This window comes from Solanum stenotomum, chromosome 10, assembly GCF_019186545.1.
Source record: "Solanum stenotomum isolate F172 chromosome 10, ASM1918654v1, whole genome shotgun sequence".
In the NCBI taxonomy this organism is placed as follows: domain Eukaryota; kingdom Viridiplantae; phylum Streptophyta; class Magnoliopsida; order Solanales; family Solanaceae; genus Solanum; species Solanum stenotomum.
The window spans coordinates 29230798-29254758 of NC_064291.1; the positions used below are offsets into that span (position 1 = coordinate 29230798).

Genomic DNA, 23961 nt, shown 5'->3' on the forward strand with positions numbered 1-23961 from the left:
TTTATCACTTTTGTATGTTGATTTTTAAAAAAACACCCAAACAAACTGAATAGTTTTGTGTAATATTTTTTTCCTTTCAAGTATATATAATAAGTTGAATTATTGTCCAATATGATACATTCTCCCTTTAATTTTTCATTTTAATAATTACTTATGATACATTTAAATGGGGAACTTTAAAATGATATATGTAAAGTAAAAGGTAAGGCTGAACTTTCTACACGTTAGAATTAAAATATTTGTTCACTTTAATCAACATTTTATTTATCCCTTCACCAACAATTATTTATTTATTAGAAAATTTAATATCTCCGATTGATGTTCATTTGATTTCCTAAAAATATCAAATAGTAACACTTCCTGGAAGCAAAATGATAAATTATAAAATCAAATTAAAGATGATTGATTGAATGATAAATTATAAGATGTTATAATTATCATCTTCCTTTATATTATTAATGTTTGTTACTACGTAATCTTATATGTAAAATAATATAATATTTTAATTTTAATGACGGATAAATTTTAAGTGTTATTTTATAAATTTCGTGCGCCGGTCATTTTAGTAGTTAGAGATAAAAAAATGAGAGCACCTTTTGTATTATTTTTCAATTTTTTCATGTCGTCCAAAGTTAAATAAATAATCATCGGAAACTGCAAAATAGCTACTTTTTCCATCTCCGCTATTGTTTGTGCTTCAACAACAGCTCTGAGATTTCCCAATTATTAGGGTTTTTTTGCTTTGTTGTTTTTCATTCAGTTCAAAAATGGAGAAAATCAGGAAAGCATCTCATGCTGGTTCTTGGTACACTGATAATCGTAAGTTCCGCCAGTCGATTTCTCTTCCGAATTTCACTTTTATTATCAGTATAGTTGTAATATTTGATTTAACAGATTAATCCTTGAGTATCTTCCTGTAAGCTGATATATAGCAAAAATTGTCACTTTTTTTTATTTTTGTTGTTACTTTGATTATTACCGTCTTTAAGTGGCTGAAAAGTAGTGCAATTGGAGGTTTTGCTTGTTTGAATCGAGGCTGGTTTCATAGATTATGCATTTATAGTTTCTTCGGAGTAGCAAAGGTTGGATTGAGTCGAGTGAGAGTACAGTAATAGCAAAGTTAATTCTTCAAATTAGATTGTGCATTAGTGAAGAATCATTGATTGTCTTCGAAACTATGGTGCAGTGCAGTAAAAATTGGAGGATAAATACGACCAACAATGAGCTTTATTATGTATTGCTATTGTGGACTAGTTCTATCGAGCTTTATTATGTATATTCAGTGTTGTTATATCAATCAATCATCCGTACTGCATCCAAGATTAGTTGGACGTGGCTATATAAATCCTTTATATCCATTTTGCTATATTCACATGTTTTGTTTCCAACAAACAGAGTGTTTAATATCGTTAGGCTATTTTCATGGTGGCGATCAACGTACACCAGCATCAGGGATTGGGATTGGCTATTGTTAATGTGGTTATGCTTGAAAAAGTTGTTGTAAGCTACATTACGGGTTTACATATTGTAGTTAGTAGTAATGTGACACATTAGCAATTTATGTCCACAAAAAGACTGGCATTTCTAATTCAGTCATGCTAGGAAAAATCAGACTCCCTCTGTCCAAAAATAGTTGTTATGTTTCTCTTTTCGAGAGACAATTTGACCAATCTTCGAAGCTAAATTGGATTAAACCTAATTTAAGATTTAACCAAAAATTTAGATATTCAAAAACTACATGAAATGACTGTTACCTTTGTCAAAAAAAAAAGTAACTTCTTGAAATGTGCTATAAGTTGCAATTTTTCTTAAATTATCAATATGGTACAAAAATACTAAGTAACCAGTCTCAAAAAAAGGTATGGGATGGAGGGAGTATAAGCTAAAGATCAGATTCAGAAGCAAGCTGCTGGAGATTCCTAGTTAACAGAAGAGGTGCCTTAATATATTTCTTTATATCTTTCTTCCATCTAGCGTAGGGTCCTTTAGCCAAAAGTCCCTTTTCTCAATATTGTTATCATGGGTTTTCTTTTTCTTTGCATTATTATTATTTTTGAACTGGGTGGAGCATCCGGGGTCTGAAATTGTCCAAATAGCATGGTGGACAGATCATTTCTTTGTTTAGTCCTTGTCATATGTTCATTCCTATCATTACTTCAAATCAAACAATGGGTTGAAAAATACGCCGTGCGTCCGAACTTCTATGACATTTTTTCAATTTTAGGATGTTACAAGATGCTTCACCCCATTAGCTTAATAATGGTATTTCATCAGTTTCAAGTATTCAATTAACTAAATCAAATCTGAAATTTACGTTGACGTTTTTCCATCAGACTAAATTTTCAATGTTTACTTCAACTTTTTCAACCACTACTACTGATTTAACATACAAGTCGAGTAAATCTCAAGCTCCATGATGAATGGTAAAACATCAACTAAAATGAATATGGAGGGATTGGTATAAAAGCCAAATAGTGATGCTTTAGGGAAAGCTAAAACAGCCCATTCTTATAATATCTTTACGCTTAACTATTTTCCTTGCCAGCCCAAGAACTAGCAGAACAGCTTGATGGCTGGCTGAGAGCTGCTGGCTTAGCCAAGTCTTCTGATGTACGAGGTGTAATTGCACCGTAAGTTATAGCCATTTGCTGCCAATATATTATTGATCGTATGCATCATGTGGTTCTAACTGGTTATGTTAAACTAACTAGTCATGCAGGCTATTCATATTCTGGTCGTGCAGCAGCTTATGCATTTGGGAACATAGACCCGACCAACATGTGAGTTTATTTAAAATGTGCTCTTTCAATTCCTATTTTCGAATGTGAAACCCCACAAGCAGACTAACAAAAGTTCTTTTAAGGAAGTGGGATAGTTACTTGTCACAACTAAAAAAAATTTATGAAGTGAAAATTTATATTAGAAAGGCATCAAGAAGCTGCAAAATTATAGAAAGAGTTGTGTTAGTCCAATACACCAGAAACTAGGCTGTATTTACAGAAGTCAAGTTGTTCCAACTAAACAAGTTAAATAAGCATCGATCTTGATAGATGGAGTTGAGATTCCATCAAAGCATCTGTGTTTCTATTTTGTTCGAAAACACCAAAAGTTACAAGCAGGAATCATCATGGAGAAGAATTCAAGAGAAATTTTCTTAGAAGTGAAAACATACAAGTGGAAATTACTTGCTACAACCGTTCTCAATTGACCAACCAAGGTTGATTTGAGTGGAGATTAAAGAGAACAAACTTTGAATGTGCTAGTGTTGGAATATGTGAAACATACAAAGGATACATCAAGTTCAAAATATTCTAGAATAGTATTTCCCCTCTCTAAATTGACATTGGACTTTTGAGTGTAAATTAAAGCTTTGAGTGACTGTCTTACAGGATTTTTGATACTTCCAAAGGAAAAGAACTTTCAGCTTGTGTCTCTTCTGGAGTTTTTTGAAATATTATTTGCATTTGATAAAGTTATTGTTCTTTTTTCACTTCAGAAAATTGTCGTAAGAGGTTCTTTAAAAGCAGAATTTGCAACAATCGGGATTGGGGTGGGGGTATACTTGTTTGACTTTTTCATGATAGAAAGTTTGCTACCTGAAGAAAGAGCTCACTCATATTGGTGGAGAATTTATAGAAAGTAGTTGGTCGTTCTTTTTGGTGAGGGATTAAACTAAGAAGTATGTCAAAAAAAATTGGATCTAGGAAGTACTGGAATAACCACTACATGTGATACAGTATTTTGAGCTCTGTACCTCAGTATTTTGAACTCTTGTTTTGCAGTTCTCGGATATTTCTACTTGGTCCATCTCACCACTATTATACTCCAAAATGTGCACTTTCAAGAGCCACAGTGTACAAGACTCCTATAGGAGATTTACCCATTGATGAAGAAGGTATTGCGAACTTCTTCTATTTTCATCAAACATATAAAAAGTTCAGATAGCTGCTATTTGTATAATCCAGGAAAGAACTCTGCAGAAAAGATTTGGCATGGAGGAAATGGAAGTCTTAATTTGAATACTCTCTTTCATTTATATTGCTTGACTCGACTTGCAAGGGCTTACTCCTGACATATGCTAGTTGACAGATTACAATTAACTCTTTTGCTTTCATTTTCCAACTTCATCACACGATTGTCAAACCAGTAGTTATTATTTATCTTTCAATTGTTGTGTTACCAGTGTTTTAGGAAGCGAGAAGCGGAAAAAAGCGATGAGGGTTCGCTTCACAGAAGCGAAGCGTGCGCTTTTTTCAAATAAAGCGGTAGTTAGTATTAAAATTAAAAATATTAAATAACTGAATAGAGGTAATATATTCTTAGATTAAAAAGTAAATAGATAGTCAATAATCCTCAGAAGTCATAACATATAAAGCAAAAACATAATTAAATCACAAAAGGATCGAACTCCTATTCTTCAACAAGATCCTCAAACTCTTCAAGTGCCATCAACAAGGTTTCTACTTGGTCATCATCTTCTTCATCATCGGACGACTCATCAACAAGGTTTCTACTTGAACTTGAACCTCTAGCTCCTCTTTCCTTGCCCTTTAAAGTACTCCCCCTAAAACCATAAATATTCTCCTCAACACCACTTGCCATAGCAACATCACCATAAGTGAGACTTTCTCCTTCGTACACTTCTTCATCTTCATGATTTTGGGGTGCTATAGTTAACCATTCATTTGCCTCATCAATACTATCCAACAAAATTGGATCAATGGTATTACGACTTGTAACGACGCACCAATGTTCTATTATATTTGATGAACCTAGATCATTGAGGTGTTTCAACTCAAGCCTATTTCTTTTTTTAGTATGAATCTGCACATAAGTCGTAGAAAGTAATTAATAGGAGGACTTAGGACGATTAAGATACTATTTTATTTAGTAATCATGTAATGTAGTTTCTCACATGTTCATACACGCTCCAATTTCTCTCGCAACCGGATGTGCTACAAGTTAAACTTTGCACTCTAGTAGCAAACTGTTGCAAGTTTGGGACATTATGACCATATAGCATCCACCATTTAACTGTAGAAGAGTTATTTTAAAAGTTAATGTGAAATAACTTAAAAGATGAAAGGCTCACGTGGTGACCTTAAGGTTCTAGCTCTAATGGTTGATTCAATTCCAAGTTGCCTATCAACTTTCATTTACACACCAACCTCCTCCCCCGTTTTTTCTTGCAAACTTTTGTCTGGGATCATCCTCTCAACACATTTATGATATCCCTGCCACACTTCTTTGGTTAAAGTATTCATGTCATTATTTTTATAATAGATCCCTCGGTTCAAAATGTGTCCCGCTGCATGCAAAGGTTGATGAAGTTGATCTATCCACCTTGCATCAATGATTTTAAAAACACTCTCATATTTCCTTTTATCATAATTGAGTGCCTTTTCAATACTTTCTTTGGCCCCGCAAGGTTGTGAAAAGCGACAAAAAGTGCGCTTTAAGCGCGAAGCGAGGTGAGGCGCACCCACTACGCCTTTCTTCCCTGAAGCGAATCAATAATTAAAAAGCAGGTGCTTTAACTGTTGAAACGAGAAGTGCGCTTAAAGAAAAGGCGAACGAAAGCGCGCTTAAATGAAAAAGGCGCTAATTAGGGTTTCTTTAAAAAGATTGTAAGGTTTTTTTTAATTTATAAAAATATACTGGGCTACTGCACTTTTGCGACTTCAAAATATTTCCCTCCGATTGTTGCGAGGCTGCAAGGTAAGTTCTCTTCTTCTCTTGAACTAAAGGACCACCAACTCTGAGTGCTTGAACTAAAGGAAGCCCTACATCATATATCCACCAATCAAAAGCAGATACAACACGATCCCTTAATATCTTCCTAGAAGATTCTAAATCAATAGGTCCACCTTTTATCTTTTCGTTTGGTTTTTGCGAGAAATAGAGATTCATAGGACCCTTGACATTTCTATTGGTGGATGACCCACTCCCACTACTTGAAGGCATCATTTGACATTTTGAGGGAGTCCCCATTGGCGTATTCACTTCAACTTCATCATCATCAACAAGATTAACCTTGGATGCTTCATGGTTCATTTGAGTTTTAAACTCATTTTTTTTAAGCAAATACTCTTTGATCTCTTTCTTCACACTATCCGGGACCTTCAGACATACTTTTACATCTCTATAACCGCCAATAAGATGCTTTTTGTGACGAAATATTCTGCCATTGTATGTCACATCACAAAAGATACATTTGACTTTTGTGTTACTGCCCATAGGAGTTCCATACGCCCAAGCCGGATCCTCTTTTTGTGACATTTTGAATAAGAAAATACAACTTTACTACAAGTAAAAAAAAAAAAGAAGTGTAACTCAATAACAAAACAGCAAATAAACTAAGGAAACATAAATAAAGATATAACAGAGCAGCAACCAGCATACACCATACACTGTATAGAAATAGAAAAAAATAGAGCAGCAATAGAAATAGAAAAAAACAGAGTAGCAACCAGAAATAGAAAAAAATAGAGCAGCAACCAAAGAGAAGAAGAGAAAAAAACAGTGCAACAGTCGACACTCGACCAAAGAGAAGAAGAGAACTTACCTTGCAGCAGTCGCAACCTCGTAGCAGTTGGAGGGAAATATTTGAAGTTCCAGAAGTGCAGCAGCCCAATATATTTTCAGAATTTTTTTAAAAAAAACCTTACAATTTTTTTTAAAAAAACCCTAATTATCGCCTTTTTCATTTAAGAGCGCTTCCCGCTTCAACAGTTGAAGTGCTCGCTTTTTAATTATCACTTCGCTTCAAGGAAGAAAGGTGCAGTGGGTGCGCCTTGCCTCGCTTCGAGCTTAAAGCGCGCTTTTTGTCGCTTTTCACAACACTGTGTGCTACTATGGTAATGGTGCTGCATATTTGACATACATATTAATATCTTGATTCTCTTTTTTTTTTTTTTTTGAAACTGGTAACACTTGTATTTCATTTAGTACTTAGGTAGTACTGAAAAACCATATTTACAAAAGTAGAAAGGAAGTATAATCTATCCAAAAACTGAACCAAATCTAAATGGATCCTAAAACATCTATGATTGACTCAGTTTCATTGGAGTAGACATTTGTACACCAAAAGCAGAACAACAAAACACACTTAAGCTTTACTTCCTGCAAGTTATTGTTCCTATTCTCAAAACATCTCTCGTTTCTCTCCCTCCATATAGTCCACCAAATACTAGCAGGGATCATCCTCCATCTTTCTCTGTTTGTAGCCCCAACTCCAGCTATCTCCCAACTGAATAGAGTCTCATCAATCTTGCTAGGCATACACCAAGATATGCCTCTGAGATTAAGGAAAATCTTGATTCTCTTTTTATAAATTTGTAATTAGTTCTTGATTCTCATCAATCTTGATTCTCTTTTTATAAATTTGTAATTAGTTCATACCGTGTATTATTAAGAAGAGTAAGCAAATAATCAGCTGAATTCTTCACATAATGAATAAGATAGTTATACCATATAAAGTCTCATATATAACTTTGAAAGATTTCACCTGTCAATCTACAATGGTGGAACCCATTGATAGGGTTTGTCTAGGAGAAAGACAAGGCCGATGCTAGAGCTGGCAATTCCAATCCATCTTTATAAAATCAGCCCATTTACCCTTATTCAAATGAGTTGGATCACTTGTATTTGAATTGGGTAAATATGGGTTTCAACTTATTGTTTGCCTATAAGAATATGGACAAATATGGGTATCCGTATTTTGCCATTGTAAGTCGAACTCTAATATAAAATATTTCTATAAGAAGGAACCAAAAATACACATTGTAATTAATTGAACGCTAAGGGGGTGTTTGGAAAAGTTGAAAAGTGCCTTTAAGCACTCATTTTTAGGCCAACAAAGTTTTTAAAATAAGCCAAAAGTAGGGTATCCCCTACTTATGACTTTTAGCTTTTGACTTATAAGTTACTTTTTATAAGCCTATCCAAACGGGCACTAAATATGTTGAGTCATTTATTCGAAATTGATATTCTCATATCAGTTTTTCAAAAAAATCAGTTTTGCTCTTTTTTTGCTGTTGGGTTAGTTTTTATTTACTGTTTTTCCCCTTTTCTTTCCTTTGCCATTATTTTTCTTTCCATTTTTTGCGTGCTCCTCCTATATCACTAAATTGAAGGATTTTTTGTTTGTTTTTACTTCCTCCTACATAGTAGTTTTTTTTGTCAATTTGACCATGGAAGTAATTAACACCTCCTTAAAAAAATTGGAAAGCAGATGTTTATTGCTTTCAAGAGACTAAGATTAACATGATTGTGGAGGACATTGCTAAATTATTGTTGCCTACTAGGTGGATGAAATGTGGTTACCGGGAAGCTGTTGGTATGAGTGGGGGAATCCTGATCATGTGGGATAGCAGGGTCTGAAATGGGGCATTAGTAGAGGCTATTTAATTCGCCATCACGTATAGATTTGACTCTGTCCAGAGCTCCTTCACTTGGTTCCTCACTGGGGTGTATGCACCCCATACCAGAAGTGAGAAACTAGAATGTTGGGAGGAATTAGCAGCTGTAAAGGAGTTATGTGGGGGTCCATGGCTAGCTTGTGGAGACTTCAATACAGTCAGGTTCATGGCAGAGAGGACCAACTGCAGCAGGATGACAAATGTCATGACAAATTTTTCCAGGTGGATTGAAGATATGGAACTTCATGATCCTCCATTGAATGGAGGGAAGTTCACTTGGTTCAGAGGAGTCAATCATAGTGAAGCTAGGTTGGGCAGGTTTCTGCTTTCTACGGAATGGGAGGAGTCCGGCAAAAGATACTTCCAAGAGTAATATTTGATCATAGCCCTCTAGTCCTTAAATGTGGGAGCTGGGATAAGAAAAGCTCAAGCTTTAAATTTGAAAATCGGTGGCTTAAGGTAGATGGATTGTTTGATCTGAAAACTGGGTGGTGGAATGAAATGGTGGTAGTTGGCTGTCCTGATTGTAAGCTTATAAGAAATTTTAAACAAAAGCTCGAAGTTTGGAGCAAAGCTACTTTTGGTGAACAGGTGAGCTGGAAAAATAGTCTGCTGAATGAATTTACTGAATTGGATTCGATTCAAGATGATAGAATTCTGACTGAAGATGAAATGGTGATAGTAGTAGTGGAACTGGAGGAATTGGTTATGAATGAAGAAGCAAGTTGGAGGCAAAGGTCAGAGTCTTTTGGCTGAAACAAGGTGACAATAGTACTAGGTGCTTCCAGAGAATGACTTCAACTCATAGAAGATACAATGGTGGTTCAAGGGGAGGAGATTCAAGATCCAGAAGGTATCAGGCTGTCTATTTTAGAGTTCTATAGCAAACTCTATTCAGAATCAGAAACATGGAGACTATCTTTTGAGATGCTATGATGTCCTAAAATTACACAGTAGGAACATGAATGGTTACAGAGACCTTTTACTAAAACAGAGGTGCTTAATATCATTAAGCAATGTGATGGTGATAAAGCACCTGGCCCTGATGACTTTACAAAGCAATTCTTCAAGGAGTGTGGAAGCATCTTGAAAGATGTCTTGATGCAAACAATTCATAATTTCCATCTTGAAAAATGGCTATAACACTTACACCAAAGATGCTAGGAGCAGAAGAGTTAAGGGATTTCAGTTCCACCTATCAAACAATTTGATAGGTGGAGTGTATAAAATACTCTCTAAATTGATCATTGACAGAATGAAAGCTGTCATGGGTTGTTGATGAGCAGCAGATGACTTTCTTGAAGGGTAGACCGATAATGGATGTAGTTTGCCAAATGAGTTGGTAGACTCTAGGGTGAGACAGAAGACACCTGGAATCTTGTGCAACTTGACATTGAGATTCTAGAAGATATGGGGTATAGCACCTTATGGATTAGTTGGATAAGATTCTACATCTCTAATGTAAAATCCTCCCTCATTATTAATGGCAACACTAGAGGATTTTTCAATCACAAAAGGGTCTTAGGCATGGTTACCCCATGTCACCATTCCTATTTATCCTAGCCATGGAAGGTTTAAATCACATGATCAGATTAGCCAAAGAAAATGGGTGGATCAGAGGTTTTTGTTCTCAAACAAGTGGGGGCAGTGCTATGGAAATCACTCACCTTCTTTATGTAGATGACTCCCTAGTCTTATGTGATGCAAAATTGGATCAGATAAGACTTCTTGAGCTATCTTAACAATTTTTTGAAGGCATTTTTGGGTTACATGTCCACTGCACAAGAGCTTTATTTTCCCTGTTAACCAAGTGAATAATTTAGAGCTGCTTGCTGAGAATCTGGGTTGTCAGATAACATCACTACCTACCAAGTATCTTGGCATGCCACTAGGTGCAAAGAACAAAAAACTTGAAATATGGAGTGAACTACTGGAGAAGTGTGTCAAGAAATTAGCCAAGTGGAAGAGCCAATACCTATCACTAGGTAGGTTGACCCTCATCAAATCTGTGATGGATGCCCACCCTATCTACATGATGAGCTTGTTTCCAATACCCAAAAGTATTGAGAAGAAGATAAACAGATTAAGGGTCCTTCCTATGGCAAGGAAACAAAGAGAAGAGAGGCTATTATCTGGTCAAGTGGGATTTACTGACTTAACAGAAATCAAGGGGTCCTGGGCATTAAAAATCTCAGTATATAGAATGAATACCTACTGTAAAAGTGGCTTTGGGGGGTTTTGCACCGATGGTATGGTTTTGTGGAGAAGGTTTATTTTAGATAAATATGGTATGCTAAGTCAATGGGCCTCTGGGGAGGAGTTGATTTCTTGAGTGAGCATTGGGTTGGGGAAGAGAACTTGAGAAGTCTTTTCCCTCAACTTTACATTGTGAGCTCACAAAGGAATGCCTTAGTCTCACAGTCGTGGATCCCCCATGGTTGGAATTTGATCTTTAGAAGAGTACTAAATGATTGGGAAGTAATAGAAATTGCTAGGCTTCTTCAGGTGCGGAACAAGGGGTCTTCTCAATGAAGTCATTCATATGCTACTGGAGGAGGAAAAATAGCCAAGGCAATACAGAATTATGGCCTATGGCCTTGGAGGCTAATTTGGAAGGTTAAAATCCCTCTAAAAGTATCTTGTTTACTTGGTTGGTGATAAGAAAACATGTCAAATACATGAAGTGTTACAAAGAAGAGGTTTCCAGATTTGTTCAAGGTGTTTTATATGCAATCAAGAAGCAGAGGTAAACAACCATTTATATCTTCATTGCAAAGCAACTACATCTATGGAACATGTTACTATGTATTGCAGGTGTCAGTTGGGTAATGCTTAAGTCCACCATGGAATTACTCAATAGTTGGAAAGGCATTGCAGAAGAGGAACTAGTGAAGATGGGTGGAAGACTATCCCAGCTTGTGTTTAGTGAACATTGTGGAAGGAATAAAATACCATATGTTTTGGGGCAAAGGGACCAATAATTAGAAGATTAAAATCAAATGCCTTAGTTTACTTTATTTGGTGTAAACACGATATGATGGGGGATACAATTGATCTAGTTGATTGCATAGGTAACTTGTTAAGTTTTTTGTGTACTCTGCGTTGAGGAAAGTGCAGTGCATGGGTTGTAAAATGAACTTCATCATCCTTTTATTGAAGAGTTGTCTCTGAATACAAAGATACATTTACTAAAAAAAAATATAACTTTGAAATCGTCCCACAGACTTAACTTCATATTCTTATTAATGTGTTGGCAAGATGTTATGTAATAACTCAGAATAATTCTGAGACGTTTGGGTTAAGTCTTCTTATAGTTATAAGGGATAGCTGCTAATCAGGGGTGGACACACGTGGTTGGAAAGATTTATTAGATATAAATGTATAAAATAATAAATAAAAACAAAATTACATGATTAAATAAAAGCTGATGAAACTACTATAAATATAAATATATAGAATAATAAGCAAAAGGCACAAACTGCAAAAAGAGCTCTATGGTCTATTTGGGCTTTAGTCGCAAAGTGCAAATAGAAAAAAAGTACTAATATATATATGTTTAGACAGTATAGTCTAAGACTAATAAATATAAAGTATGAATAACAAATATATGGGCAAAGAAATTGATTTTTTTGATGATAAAGTGAAATACCAATTTTTTAGTGTCGCCTCTTCAAGGAACACACATTCGCAAGGAAAAATTTGTCTTGGAGCCTTAATGATGACACTGAAGCGCACATTAATTGAGATGAAATGCTCAACCTGTTTTTAGCCTTGCTTTAGGGCTTAAGGGCGGCGGTAAAACACTGCTAAAAGCGTGCTACTCCCTATAGACATTTATTTTTGCCCAAAAGCTCAGTTAAACACCTCAATATTTAACTATAAACACTTTTGACCTCCCAAAAATTTGACCAAATAGGCTACAAGTTACATCTCAAAATTCATCTAATTTGGGAGAAAATGTCAATGAGTCGGAACAATTGACTAAGTGAGTTGAAAGTACCTTAAATATAAAAACAAGCATTTAGTACTAATTTTAATAGGGTGATTAAGAATATATTTCAAAAGGTGAAAAAGTTGAGAGTTTTGTAGTAACAAATTATCTTTTTTAAATGTGATGTTGATAGGAATTGTTTATTTTTCTAAATGGCGACTCTTATGAAAAAGATTATGTGTATGACACTGCTGCTAATGATTAGATTATTCACTTAAGCACTAACGAATAAACTTTGCATGTGGGAATCATTTGTTGTTATTGGGAAAATGTGGGAAGACTCTCAGACCTAGAAAGAGGCCACAACTAATGGATATGACAATTTGATAGTTAACATTAGACATATGTTACAACCCCCTAATGTAGATCTAGTTATGTGATGCTTCAAGATAAAATTAGATGTTTTCTTCCTATGACCTATGGTGTTGGTTCGTTAAGAGAAAACCTATAATCCCTTGAGTTAAAGTACTCAACAATTGGAATAATTTTCTGCTTATCTTTCCATGAATTCAAATAACTTTAAATACAACACTGGTGGATTAAACACCCTCCTAATAACAAGGAAATAACTTCCTAGTACTATTGAAATGAGAAAGTGGAGGAGTAACCTCCTTACTGCTACAAAGAAATAGGAAACCTAATTAATGTATAAGCTGAAGTAATTTGTTTAAAAATTTCCATGCGTAAACGGTTGATAGACTAAAGGGGTGCTAACATTACTCCCCTCCTTCAAATCATGCTTGTCCTCCAACGCCAAGTGTGGGAACTAGTAAGTACTAGTATTTCCCTCTTTTTCAGCAAATTATTCCTCGTCGTGAATGGAATCAATCCAAAATAATTTCTTACACTGATAGCCTTGAGTGAATAGTTCATAATTGAAATTGAGTCCCTTGAGCAGTCTTTCATCCATTTCAGATCTGGTCAATTTCTTCACAAATCTGACAGGTTGTTGAGGTGAAAAATCCATTGTCTTTGATCTACAAACATCTAACAATTGCGAACAAAGGGATTGTTCCTTGCGTTCATAAAGTCGAGAAATACTCAATCATATCCAAATTTGGAGAATTATGCAACTCTACCTCAATTGCTATGTCATCGGCAAGACCACTTGTGTAAGGTTACCATCCCGCAAAACCTATTGCTCAAACTTTTCTTGGTAATCTATCGGATCCAATTTGGCGTAACTTTGCCGATTCTCCCAATTTTTGACTTCTAATTGGTGGTACAAAACAAAGGTTGCATTGACCTTTGAATTCATCCAAAGAGCATTGCTACATATCTTTCTCTAGTTGAAGAAACCAAAGTTGTGCAATTCCTTCCAAATGAAAAGAAGCAAGTCCAATTTCTTCTTCTTCTGGTGATTGTTGGTGTCAAAAGAAATGCTCGCACCTGTTCATCTACTCCAAAGGGTCCTCGTGGCTACGGGTGGGCTTGGTACGGTATTGAAAATTTTGGTTCGGTATTTTGTGGTACGGTAAATCGATTAATATAGTTTGGTCAACTTCAACTTATCTATATTCGTAATCGTATAATAAAGAATTATGACTTTGGCTTTTAAAGAAACGTCTCAATTATAGCATACTAATACTTGACACATGTAAAAATATTCAAAAGAAAGTACAATCAATTCTCTTAATCAATCAATCGCCCAAAAACAACATTCAAATTAAGATAGAGTAGTCAAAATTTCAACATTTAAATAATTAGGTACTATTTTATATATTTGTTAGTATTATATAGCTACATATATATGAATTTTATATACTTCGGTACAGTATTCGGTATTTCGATATTTTTTATAAATACCAAATACCATACCGAATACCAAACTTTTTAAAATGCATACCATATACGATACTATCCAAACCGCGGTGTTAAAATTTTTGATTTCGGTATGGTGTTTGGTATCTACCATACCGTGGCCACAAAATCGTGGAAAATCCAACTTTTTATATTTTGGAATGATGGAATTCCAACAAGTTTTTGATCCTAAACCAGCAACCATTGCTTTACCTTTCCAACCTCGATTTTGACTGCCATTTTCAGGTGCTTCAACATCTACATTTGAATTTTCTAAATCCTTTATGAGTGAATCGAAGCAAGCATTTATGGCTTCCAGTCTTGCTATATTGGTTGCATGTTTTTCTTGGAACAAAGTCAACAATTGTGCCAATTGTTGTTGGATTAGATTTCTCATAATTCCCATCTCTGATACCATATTATTGCGGTCCCCTGATATTGATCTAGTTACGTTGGAAGATGAAATAAGATGTTTTCTTCTTACGACCTATGGTGTTGGTACGTTAAGAGAGAACGTGCAATCTCTTCAGTTAAAGTACTCATGAATTGGAATAATTTTCTGCTCATCTTTCCATTGAATTCAAATAACTTTAAATACAACATCGGTGGATTAACCACCCTCCTAATAACAAGCAAATAACTTCATACGACTACTGAAATGAAAAAATGGAGGAATAACCTCCTTAGTGCTAAGAAGAAACAGGTAAACATAATTAATAGATAAGCTGATGTAATCTACTTTCTGATTTCTTTAAGTTTTCCATGCGTAAACTGTTGGTAGACTAAAAGGGGTGCTAACAACATACTATTAAGCCCCCATGACTTATGTTTAGCATAAGTACAACGCTTGAAGTGTGGGTCAGACACGTCAAGAGTTTAAGTTTGTTGCTACAGGAGCCTGGTATATAAGTGGGAGCAGGGACGCTTGAAGTGTGGGTCAGACACACATCAAGAATTCAAGTTTGTTGTTACAAAAGCCTGGTATATAAGTGGGAGTAGGGTAGAGGTACAGGCTCATACTTCCTAGAGTTTCTAACTTGTGGACCAACTGCCTTGGGCCAGCTAGAACTATTTGTGGTCATAGTGTTTTGAAAGCTAACAATTTTCAAAGTAGGTTTTGTTTGACAGTTTCTTGGATTTAGTCGCTCAATTTGGCGTGAACACCACGATCACACACACAAACATTTATATATTTGAAGGACAGTCTATTGGATATAGGTGTGGACAATCTATTTCATATAAACACTTAGATGAAATGACATAACTTACAGAAATTAAAGTAGATCTTGATACGACACTCTGTAAAGTAACCCCAAGGATTATTCTAAGGCCAATTTGCTAATTCTAGTCCTCGTACTTGACTTCTGGCAATTAAAACAATCAACACACCAGTAGATGGCTATAAATATTGAGGCAGTTGAAACACAACCTTAATTTGTCAAAATGCTTCAGTTCTGCTTATTTACATGTGTAGTGTAAAAGTTAGCAAGCTTCTCCTCCTTCAGGTAAGTTTTCCATGTTTTTTCACGGTAACATTGAAACAACACTCTTATATAACCCCAGCTTTGGTTTAATACCAGTAAATGACGAGCTAAAAGCTACGGGGCACTTTGAATACATGGATCTTCGAGTTGATGAAGCTGAACATAGCATGGAAATGCACCTTCCATATCTTGCTAAAGTTTTCCAAGGGTATACTTTTCTAAATTAAATTTCACTTGTATGATTGTTTTATTCAGAGATAACTGTTAAGTTTCTAAGGCAGGTATCCAGTGAAAATTGTGCCCATTCTGGTTGGGGCTCTTAGTGCTGAAAGTGAAGCCCTTTACGGACAGTTACTCGCAAAATATGTGGATGACTCAAAGAATTTCTTCTCAGTGTCTTCAGATTTTTGTCATTGGGGATCAAGGTGAGTTTCATTCATCAATGTTGCATGTAGTTATATGTTCATCATATACAGAAAATCTGATCCGTGTATTGATGGCATACATTCTTGATTGTGGTGAATGAATTCTATTCCCTCTCATTAAAATAAGTTGATAATTTACCTGAAGATTGAACTTGAATGTTAGTTATTTTTGGTGCATTGGGATTTTTCAGGATTTGATTTGGTTGTCTTAGAGCTTGTTTGGATGGGCTTTTAAGCTGGTCAAACTGGCTTAAAAGTCAGTTTTTGACTTATTAGGTGTTTGACAATTATCAAAGTAACTTATTTTAGGTCAAAAATGACTTATTTTAAGCCAAAAGCTAACAGCTAGGTGAGGGGTGCTTTTTTTTTTTTTAAACTTAAAAGCCCTTTTATGTTGACCAAGTATATTACCTTTTTGCCCTTAATTCTTTTATACAATTCCCAAATTGCCCATATTGAATTAACGTTAACTTATTATTATTATTATTATTACTATTATTACTATTATTATTATTATTACAGGATCACTGACCTAGCGGTGGTCCGCCCAGTCATAGATCAAGCAAGTCAATATCCTTAGAGGTAGTCCAACTACATAAGAATCGAAATACACAAGAATTTTAACATAGTTTCTCAGACTTCATGGTTTAATTATTTTACTCAAGCAAAGGGCCTGTCAAGAAGCTACTACATACTTTTATTGAGCCCATGTGTCTGATAGTTCTAATCGGGTATCAAGCGCCCTACTTATTAAACTCTTTTTCGGGCTAAAAACCACGGCTCATCAGACGGAGTCACAAAGACAAAGTCAATAAAAGTAGTACTAGATCCGACTGTACCTCAATCTCAGAACCAAGTCGAGAAGCCATACTAAAATTCTTCTATATTTAAATAAAGCTTAGATCCGTTCATGGTCTATATAAAAGAGAAGTTAGTTATCCGGCATAGATATAATTTTTTAGCCGGACATGGTCACGGCTTAGATCGGAGAATTTATAAAAGTAAAAGACAGGAAGTAAGAGAAAAGAAAATACCTTTTTGTTACCAAACCGCACACTTTATTATTCCGGCCAAAATCCGACAAGCTTACAATACTTAGTAAGAAAAGTTTACAAGAAAGAGAGAGTACAAAACGGAAGAGAGGGTTTCTAAAACCTGCTCTCAATTAAAGAAAAACAAACTTATTTATAGAAAAAAGAAAGCATCTTTGTACAGGATACTGGGCCCCTATCTGGGTCCTGGTAATAGTGTATCTACTGTAGGTGAACAGTGTTGCTACAGTAGTGTGGGCCTGCTACCGACGCGGATAAGTTTTAAACTTCTTTTTACATTTTGTCCTTTAATTTTGCCAAAAAATCTTCGGCTTTCTTCAGTGCATTCACTGGCGCGTCCTCTTCATATGGTTGTGCTTCGTGCATATCTTCACTTGTTTCACTACGCATTGATGAATCTAATTTTGCGTAATGACTTACATTTAGAAGAATCTTTTTTCTTTACTTCTTCTAGATATTTCATAATCATTTCATTTTGTTCTCCTTTATCATGATTAGAAATTTTTCTAGCCATATGTTTTACGAAGGTTGAGTCATCAGTCATAATTCCTTTATTAGGAATCGATTTATAATCGTGTATGGTTTTCGTTATTAGATCCAACAGTTCTTGTCCGTATATATACTTTGTTTGAGGATCTTTCTTCATCAACTTGTCCCAAAAATTATTATAATAATTTCTGTATAGGCAAGAAATTTGTTCCTCAGTGAAATCTACTTTCGGAACCCATTTATAAATCCATGGAATCGAGAATTCTATAAAAAAATATATATGTTCAATTTGTTGAAAATAACAAATATGTTCTTGATTATATAACTTGTTGAGATCTGGGGAAATCTTGACCCATTCTTTGTATAACTTGAGAAATGGTTCGAGCAATATTTTTATGGTTGGCCCGTGGTATGACCACCAGTGTAAAAACCAATTTGGTATAGGATTAGCAAATATCTTGGCACATACTTTTATAAACCAAATATGTTTATGCCTCTCATTGTTATAACAGAGGACTTTATTAAATGCCTGAATATAATCCCAATAGGTAAAGCTTACCATGACTTTGTTCAGACTGAATTGTCTTTCAGTCATTGAGGAAATACCCCAATCTTCAATATGAATGACGTGTTTTATAATCATTTTAGAGAAGTTACAAACATTTTCACTTGTATTATATCCTGAAAAATGTTGAAATTCAACACCTGTGCTTATCAGCAGAGTCTCATAATATTTCCGAGTTTTGTATGACTCACCCGGGAAATAAAGCCCATTAACTAAATACTTATGGAATATCTTCCAAGGTTCTTCTTTTCTCTGTATGTTAGAGTTTTCTAAGAGAAATATCATTTCTCTTTTTTCTACCTTTTCATATGTTTTGATATCATCAACTTCTTCTTTGGCGATTGAAGCAATAGAATCACCTTGCTTTTGAGTTAGAAACTCCTGTAGTTTAGCATATAATTGATCACTTTCTGGAATATCTTCCAGATGTATTAATGATGAAGCTTTTTCTTGTGCTCTAGAGTTTAAGTTATATAAACTCATTCCTCCCTTTTGTACAATCTCATTCTCGGTTCCATGGATTCATAAATGGGTTTCGGAAGTAGATTTCACTGAGGAACAAATCCCTTGCCTATATAAAACTTATTATAATAATTTTTGGGACAAGTTGATGAAGAAAGATCCTCAAACAAAGTATATATATGGACAAGAACTGTTGGATCTAATAACGAAAACCATACACGATTATAAATCGATTCCTAATAAAGGAATTATGACTGATCCTGTATCGTTTGTATCAAAGCCTAGGAACTTTCATGGTATATATATAATTGATGTGAAGAATTTCGGCATAGATATATTCTCTCTTTTATGGATCAAGAAGATATTAAAAGTACTCGGTTAGAAGAGGTAAATATACCTCAAAACCTTGATTTATTAAACAAATGGACTATTCCGAAAGTGAATATAAAAACTATTTATGATTATGGTTGGTTTGATAAAATCTCAAATAAACAGTTGATTAAAACAACTGAGCAATCTTTGGCGTTAAACTCGTCAGAACAAACTATTCGTTTATTAAATAAGCGTGATATTGAATTTTATAAATTTCAATATAAATTCTTGCATATTGGCATGGTTCAAATTGCCTTCAAACCTTTGACTCTTAAAGGGTTACCAGAGACTTTCTTAGCTACTCTTCGTGACTCGAGTTTTCGACAGTCTTTGATGGGTTCGATAGAATCTACAGTGGCCCAGTTTATTTTAATGCTCAGCCAAATTTGCAGTTATTTTTGACTGATTCTAATATCTTAGATGCTTTAACTTTGAATGTTAAGACGCATGGTTATAACTATGCAGCTAGTTCTGAATTAATCTGATTGTCTTATAGAATCTATTTTAAATTACTTGCTACTTTAAATCCTAGATGTAAGTTATATGATATGTCTGATCAAACTATTTTGGTGACTAATTTCACCAGATCTAAGGTCACTACTAGAAGACCTATAAAATGGGAAGAAATTAATTTTCCTACTACTTGGATTCTAGATTTTGTTATAACCCTTGAACAACTGACAGATGCTGTCACCAATTCCGAATATTCTCATATTAGTTAAAATTTCGATGGAAAAATTTGTATGCATTTTGATGAAAAAAGTATTCCTTATAGTAGACATTTTTTTGCTTCTGATAGAAGACTAACTATTCAACATATTTCTCCGATAGAACCTTGTTATGGTCCAGCTAGAAATCGAGTTGCTTCATTGCATACTTTATCAACAGTTATATCTGCAAAAAAACAAAAAATTAAAATTGATCCTCCGTTAAACATTGTTCAAACAAATGATAAATCATCTAGGTCACTACTAGAAGACCTATAAAATGGGAAGAAATTAATTTTCCTACTACTTGGATTCTAGATTTTGTTATAACCCTTGAACAACTGACAGATGCTGTCACCAATTCCGAATATTCTCATATTAGTTAAAATTTCGATGGAAAAATTTGTATGCATTTTGATGAAAAAAGTATTCCTTATAGTAGACATTTTTTTGCTTCTGATAGAAGACTAACTATTCAACATATTTCTCCGATAGAACCTTGTTATGGTCCAGCTAGAAATCGAGTTGCTTCATTGCATACTTTATCAACAGTTATATCTGCAAAAAAACAAAAAATTAAAATTGATCCTCCGTTAAACATTGTTCAAACAAATGATAAATCATCTAATGTTTCTGATAAAGATATTCCTTCTGTATCCGAGATGGATTTTAATCTTAATGATGCTTAATGATGAGAGAACATCAAATTGATTTTAGTCCAGGTTCACTGGCAAGAAAATATATTCAAAACGAATTTTTAAATGAAAAATGGAACCGGTTTAAAACTTGGTTTTTTGACACTTACAGTAGAGAAGATTTAAATAATATTTCTCAAGAATTTTATGAAACTTGTGCATTACATAATCATATTATGTTCTTTGTGTCTTGGTTTATAACTACTTATTTACCTTTATTCATCAACGTTCTTGAACGATCTTACAAAGATGAATCAGGTAATATTATTCAATCCATTTATCCTCCTCAAGCTCCGTTTATTTTACCAAATAATACTGGTATTACTTTTACTGCTTTTCATAAATTTTTTGATAATGAGGTGGCCGCAGTAAGTATTAATGAGATTAATCGACTTATTTCTCAAAATAATTATTTGGGTTTGTATGTTAAAGTCATTGGTGAACATATTTGTTCTCTAGATAAGAAGTTAGATAATCTAACTAATCTGATTATTCAAATTGATGACAAGTTAAAATTAGCGAAGCAAGTCTCTGAACAAGCTTCTACGTCCAAACAGCCTGATGTCCCTATTCAAACTACACTACTATTATTATTATTATTAGTATTAGTATTAGTATTAGTATTAGTATTATTATTATTAAGTAATTTTGTTTTAATTTTTTGTAAGTATAAAAACCTTAAATTAATCAACTTTTTATCATGTTAACAACTATAAGGGTATTTCAGACATTTTGATAAAAAAAGTGTTTACCAGCACTTATTTGCCAAAAACATCAACAACTTTTTTTTCAACTGCAGCACTTTTATCCAAACACATAACTACTTATTTTAAAAATAAGTTTCAGCACTTTAAAAAGTTACTTTTTAAAAGTTACTCTTTTTAAGTCAATCCAAACGGGCTCTAAAGACTGTTGGATTGGCTTTTGGCTTATGACTTATAAGCCAAAAGCCATAAGTTAGGATTTCTAACTTATGACTTTTGGCTTATTTTTGTTTTGTTGGCTTTAAAATAAGTGCTTATAAGCACTTTTTAACTTTACCCAAACACTTCAAAACTGCTTAAAAGCACCTAAAATAAGTCAATCCAAATGGGCACTAAAGATGGGCAGAAATCTAGAAGTTCAATAATCTGATTAACATTACACTTGTGTATATATATATTGATAACCAAACAAGAAAACAAAACAATTATTTTTATAGAATATAGCTGCGGTAAAAGGAATATGAATTTATTTGACATCCTGGTTGACATAAAGCTTTGTTTCATCATAAGAAGCATTTCAATTCTTGCTTCTCAAAAAGATGTTAAGTGCATGGTATGTGATAAATTCTTAATAATGACTTCTAGATGGACTACAACGCATACATATGTGTTTGCACTGTAATTTTTCTTAGTCTGCTGATGGATTCTACTTGATATACATATTCCTTGGCATCGTTCTTTATATCAATTGGGCTTCTATTCTTAGGTTCAACTACGTGCATTATGACAAAAGCCACGGATCTATTTACAAATCTATTGAAGTCTTGGATAAAATGGGTATGGATATTATAGAAACAGGAGATCCAGATGCATTCAAACAGTACCTGTCGGAGACGGACAACACCATTTGTGGACGGCATCCAATCAGTGTTTTTCTCCACGTAACTCTCCTCCTCTCTTTTTGACAAATTGTCTTTTCCTGAAAGGTGTTTCCTTCTCTCTTGTCTATGTGGTTGTGCATAAAACCTTTTTCCAGGATTAATTATGTTTCAGTAAGCTTCTTAACTTACATATCTATGCCAAGTTAGGTTGGTGTGTTGCTTTACTTTTATTACATATTCTGGTTCATTGATTATGTTATCCTCTTGACTGAACTTTTATTTTCATTTATGTAGATGTTGAAAAACTCATCGACTAAGATAAAGATTAGATTCCTTCGATATGAACAGTCGAGCCAGTGCAAATCTATGAGGGACAGCAGCGTAAGCTATGCATCGGCAGTGGGAAAAGTTGATGGTTGAATTTTATCATTACAGAAGTTGCTTCTCTCTGGAGAAGCTAATTATGTGAATGTTAGTCAAGCTAACCGTGTAATATCTGATAATCGTTGCCTTGATATTGGACCATCTTATTCTGGGTTTCGTGTTAATAAAAATTCATACTAGTAATTTTTAATCCCATAAGCTAAACAATTTCCTTGATGTAATTGCTCTCTATGAGCAAGATATACGCAGGTCCTCCTTATGTGCTTGTGTTTGATGTTGGAGTAAATTTTTATAATTAGTCAATGGGTTCGCTAAAAGTACATCTTTAATTATTATTTTTTTGTGGAAAGGGGTCAAAAATACCCATCAACTTTCGTTTAATAGTTAGGTTTACTCTTCATTTACCTACTATTATGTGTTTTACATAGTTTTAATCTTAGGCCAGTATTTTTTCAAAGCTATTCTAAGGTCTTATCTTCCTCCATAAAACTTTTATAATTAGTCGACGGCTTAGCTAAAAGTAGATCTTTAATTATTTTTCTATGGGAGTAGGGTAAAAAATGCCCATCAACTTTCGTTTAATAGTTAGATTTACTCTTCGTTTACCAAAGTATTATATGCTTTACATAGTTTTAATCTTGGCAAATATTTTCTCAAAGCTATTCTAAGAAAGTCTTATCTACCTCCATATTTTTTTTTCACTAGATTGTTACATTGTGATATATTAAAATATGATAAATATAACATATGAATAGATGCAATCAAAAGTAACTAATCAAAGACGATCAAGATAAAAAGATCAAAAATGAAGAAAAAGAACTCTTCATATTTAGAATATAAAAGTGGAAACTAATCTAGTAATACTATGTCACTTGTTTCTCTGACTAGAGCAACAACAAATATCCAGTGTAGCCTAACAAGCGTTGTTTGATGATTAAAATGTCTCAATAAAATTAATGGTCTAAATCAAAATTTTAATGAGAGACTTCAAGTATATACATAGTTGTATATTATACATAATTTTTTTAAATCTTGGCCAATATTTTCACTCAGAAATCATGAGTTCTTGTTAAACATCAATGTACCCCCAACAATTATGGCAACAAACATCAATACACCCCAAAAGAATTGATATACAAAAAAAAATACTTTAAACAAAATACTTGTAAAGATTATGAAAAATTTACCAACTCAAGAGAAAAATGATATTTGATTAAAAGATATATATATATATATATATATATATATAGAGAGAGAGAGAGAGAGAGGTGTCGTTCTTCTCAGAATCACTAAGGGGTCGTTTGGTACGCTGCATTAGAAGAAATAGTCCATGTATTATGTATGATCTTATTTAGTACTATGTTTGGTAGGAATTTGGGCTTATGTATAACTAATCTGTGGATGGATTAGTTATACAACCTATATGGTATTATAGGATTATTACTAATACCTTCCATTTGGAGGTATTAGTAATACATAGGATATAATACCATAGGATAAGTATATGTAAAGATAAAAATATCCCTCAAA

General features: G+C 33.9%; 1 protein-coding gene across 1 annotated transcript; it reads left to right on the forward strand.

Annotated features, from left to right (window-relative positions):
• Window positions 1-617: 617 nt before the first annotated feature.
• Window positions 618-22617, forward strand: LOC125842613 (uncharacterized). Its single transcript, XM_049521932.1, has 8 exons — window positions 618-819; window positions 2546-2630; window positions 2712-2780; window positions 3783-3895; window positions 15792-15903; window positions 15977-16120; window positions 21933-22107; window positions 22342-22617. The coding sequence occupies exons 1-8, from the start codon at window positions 768-770 to the stop codon at window positions 22465-22467; spliced, it is 876 nt and encodes a 291-aa protein (XP_049377889.1). The 5' UTR covers window positions 618-767; the 3' UTR covers window positions 22468-22617.
• The last annotated feature ends 1344 nt before the right edge of the window (window positions 22618-23961 follow it).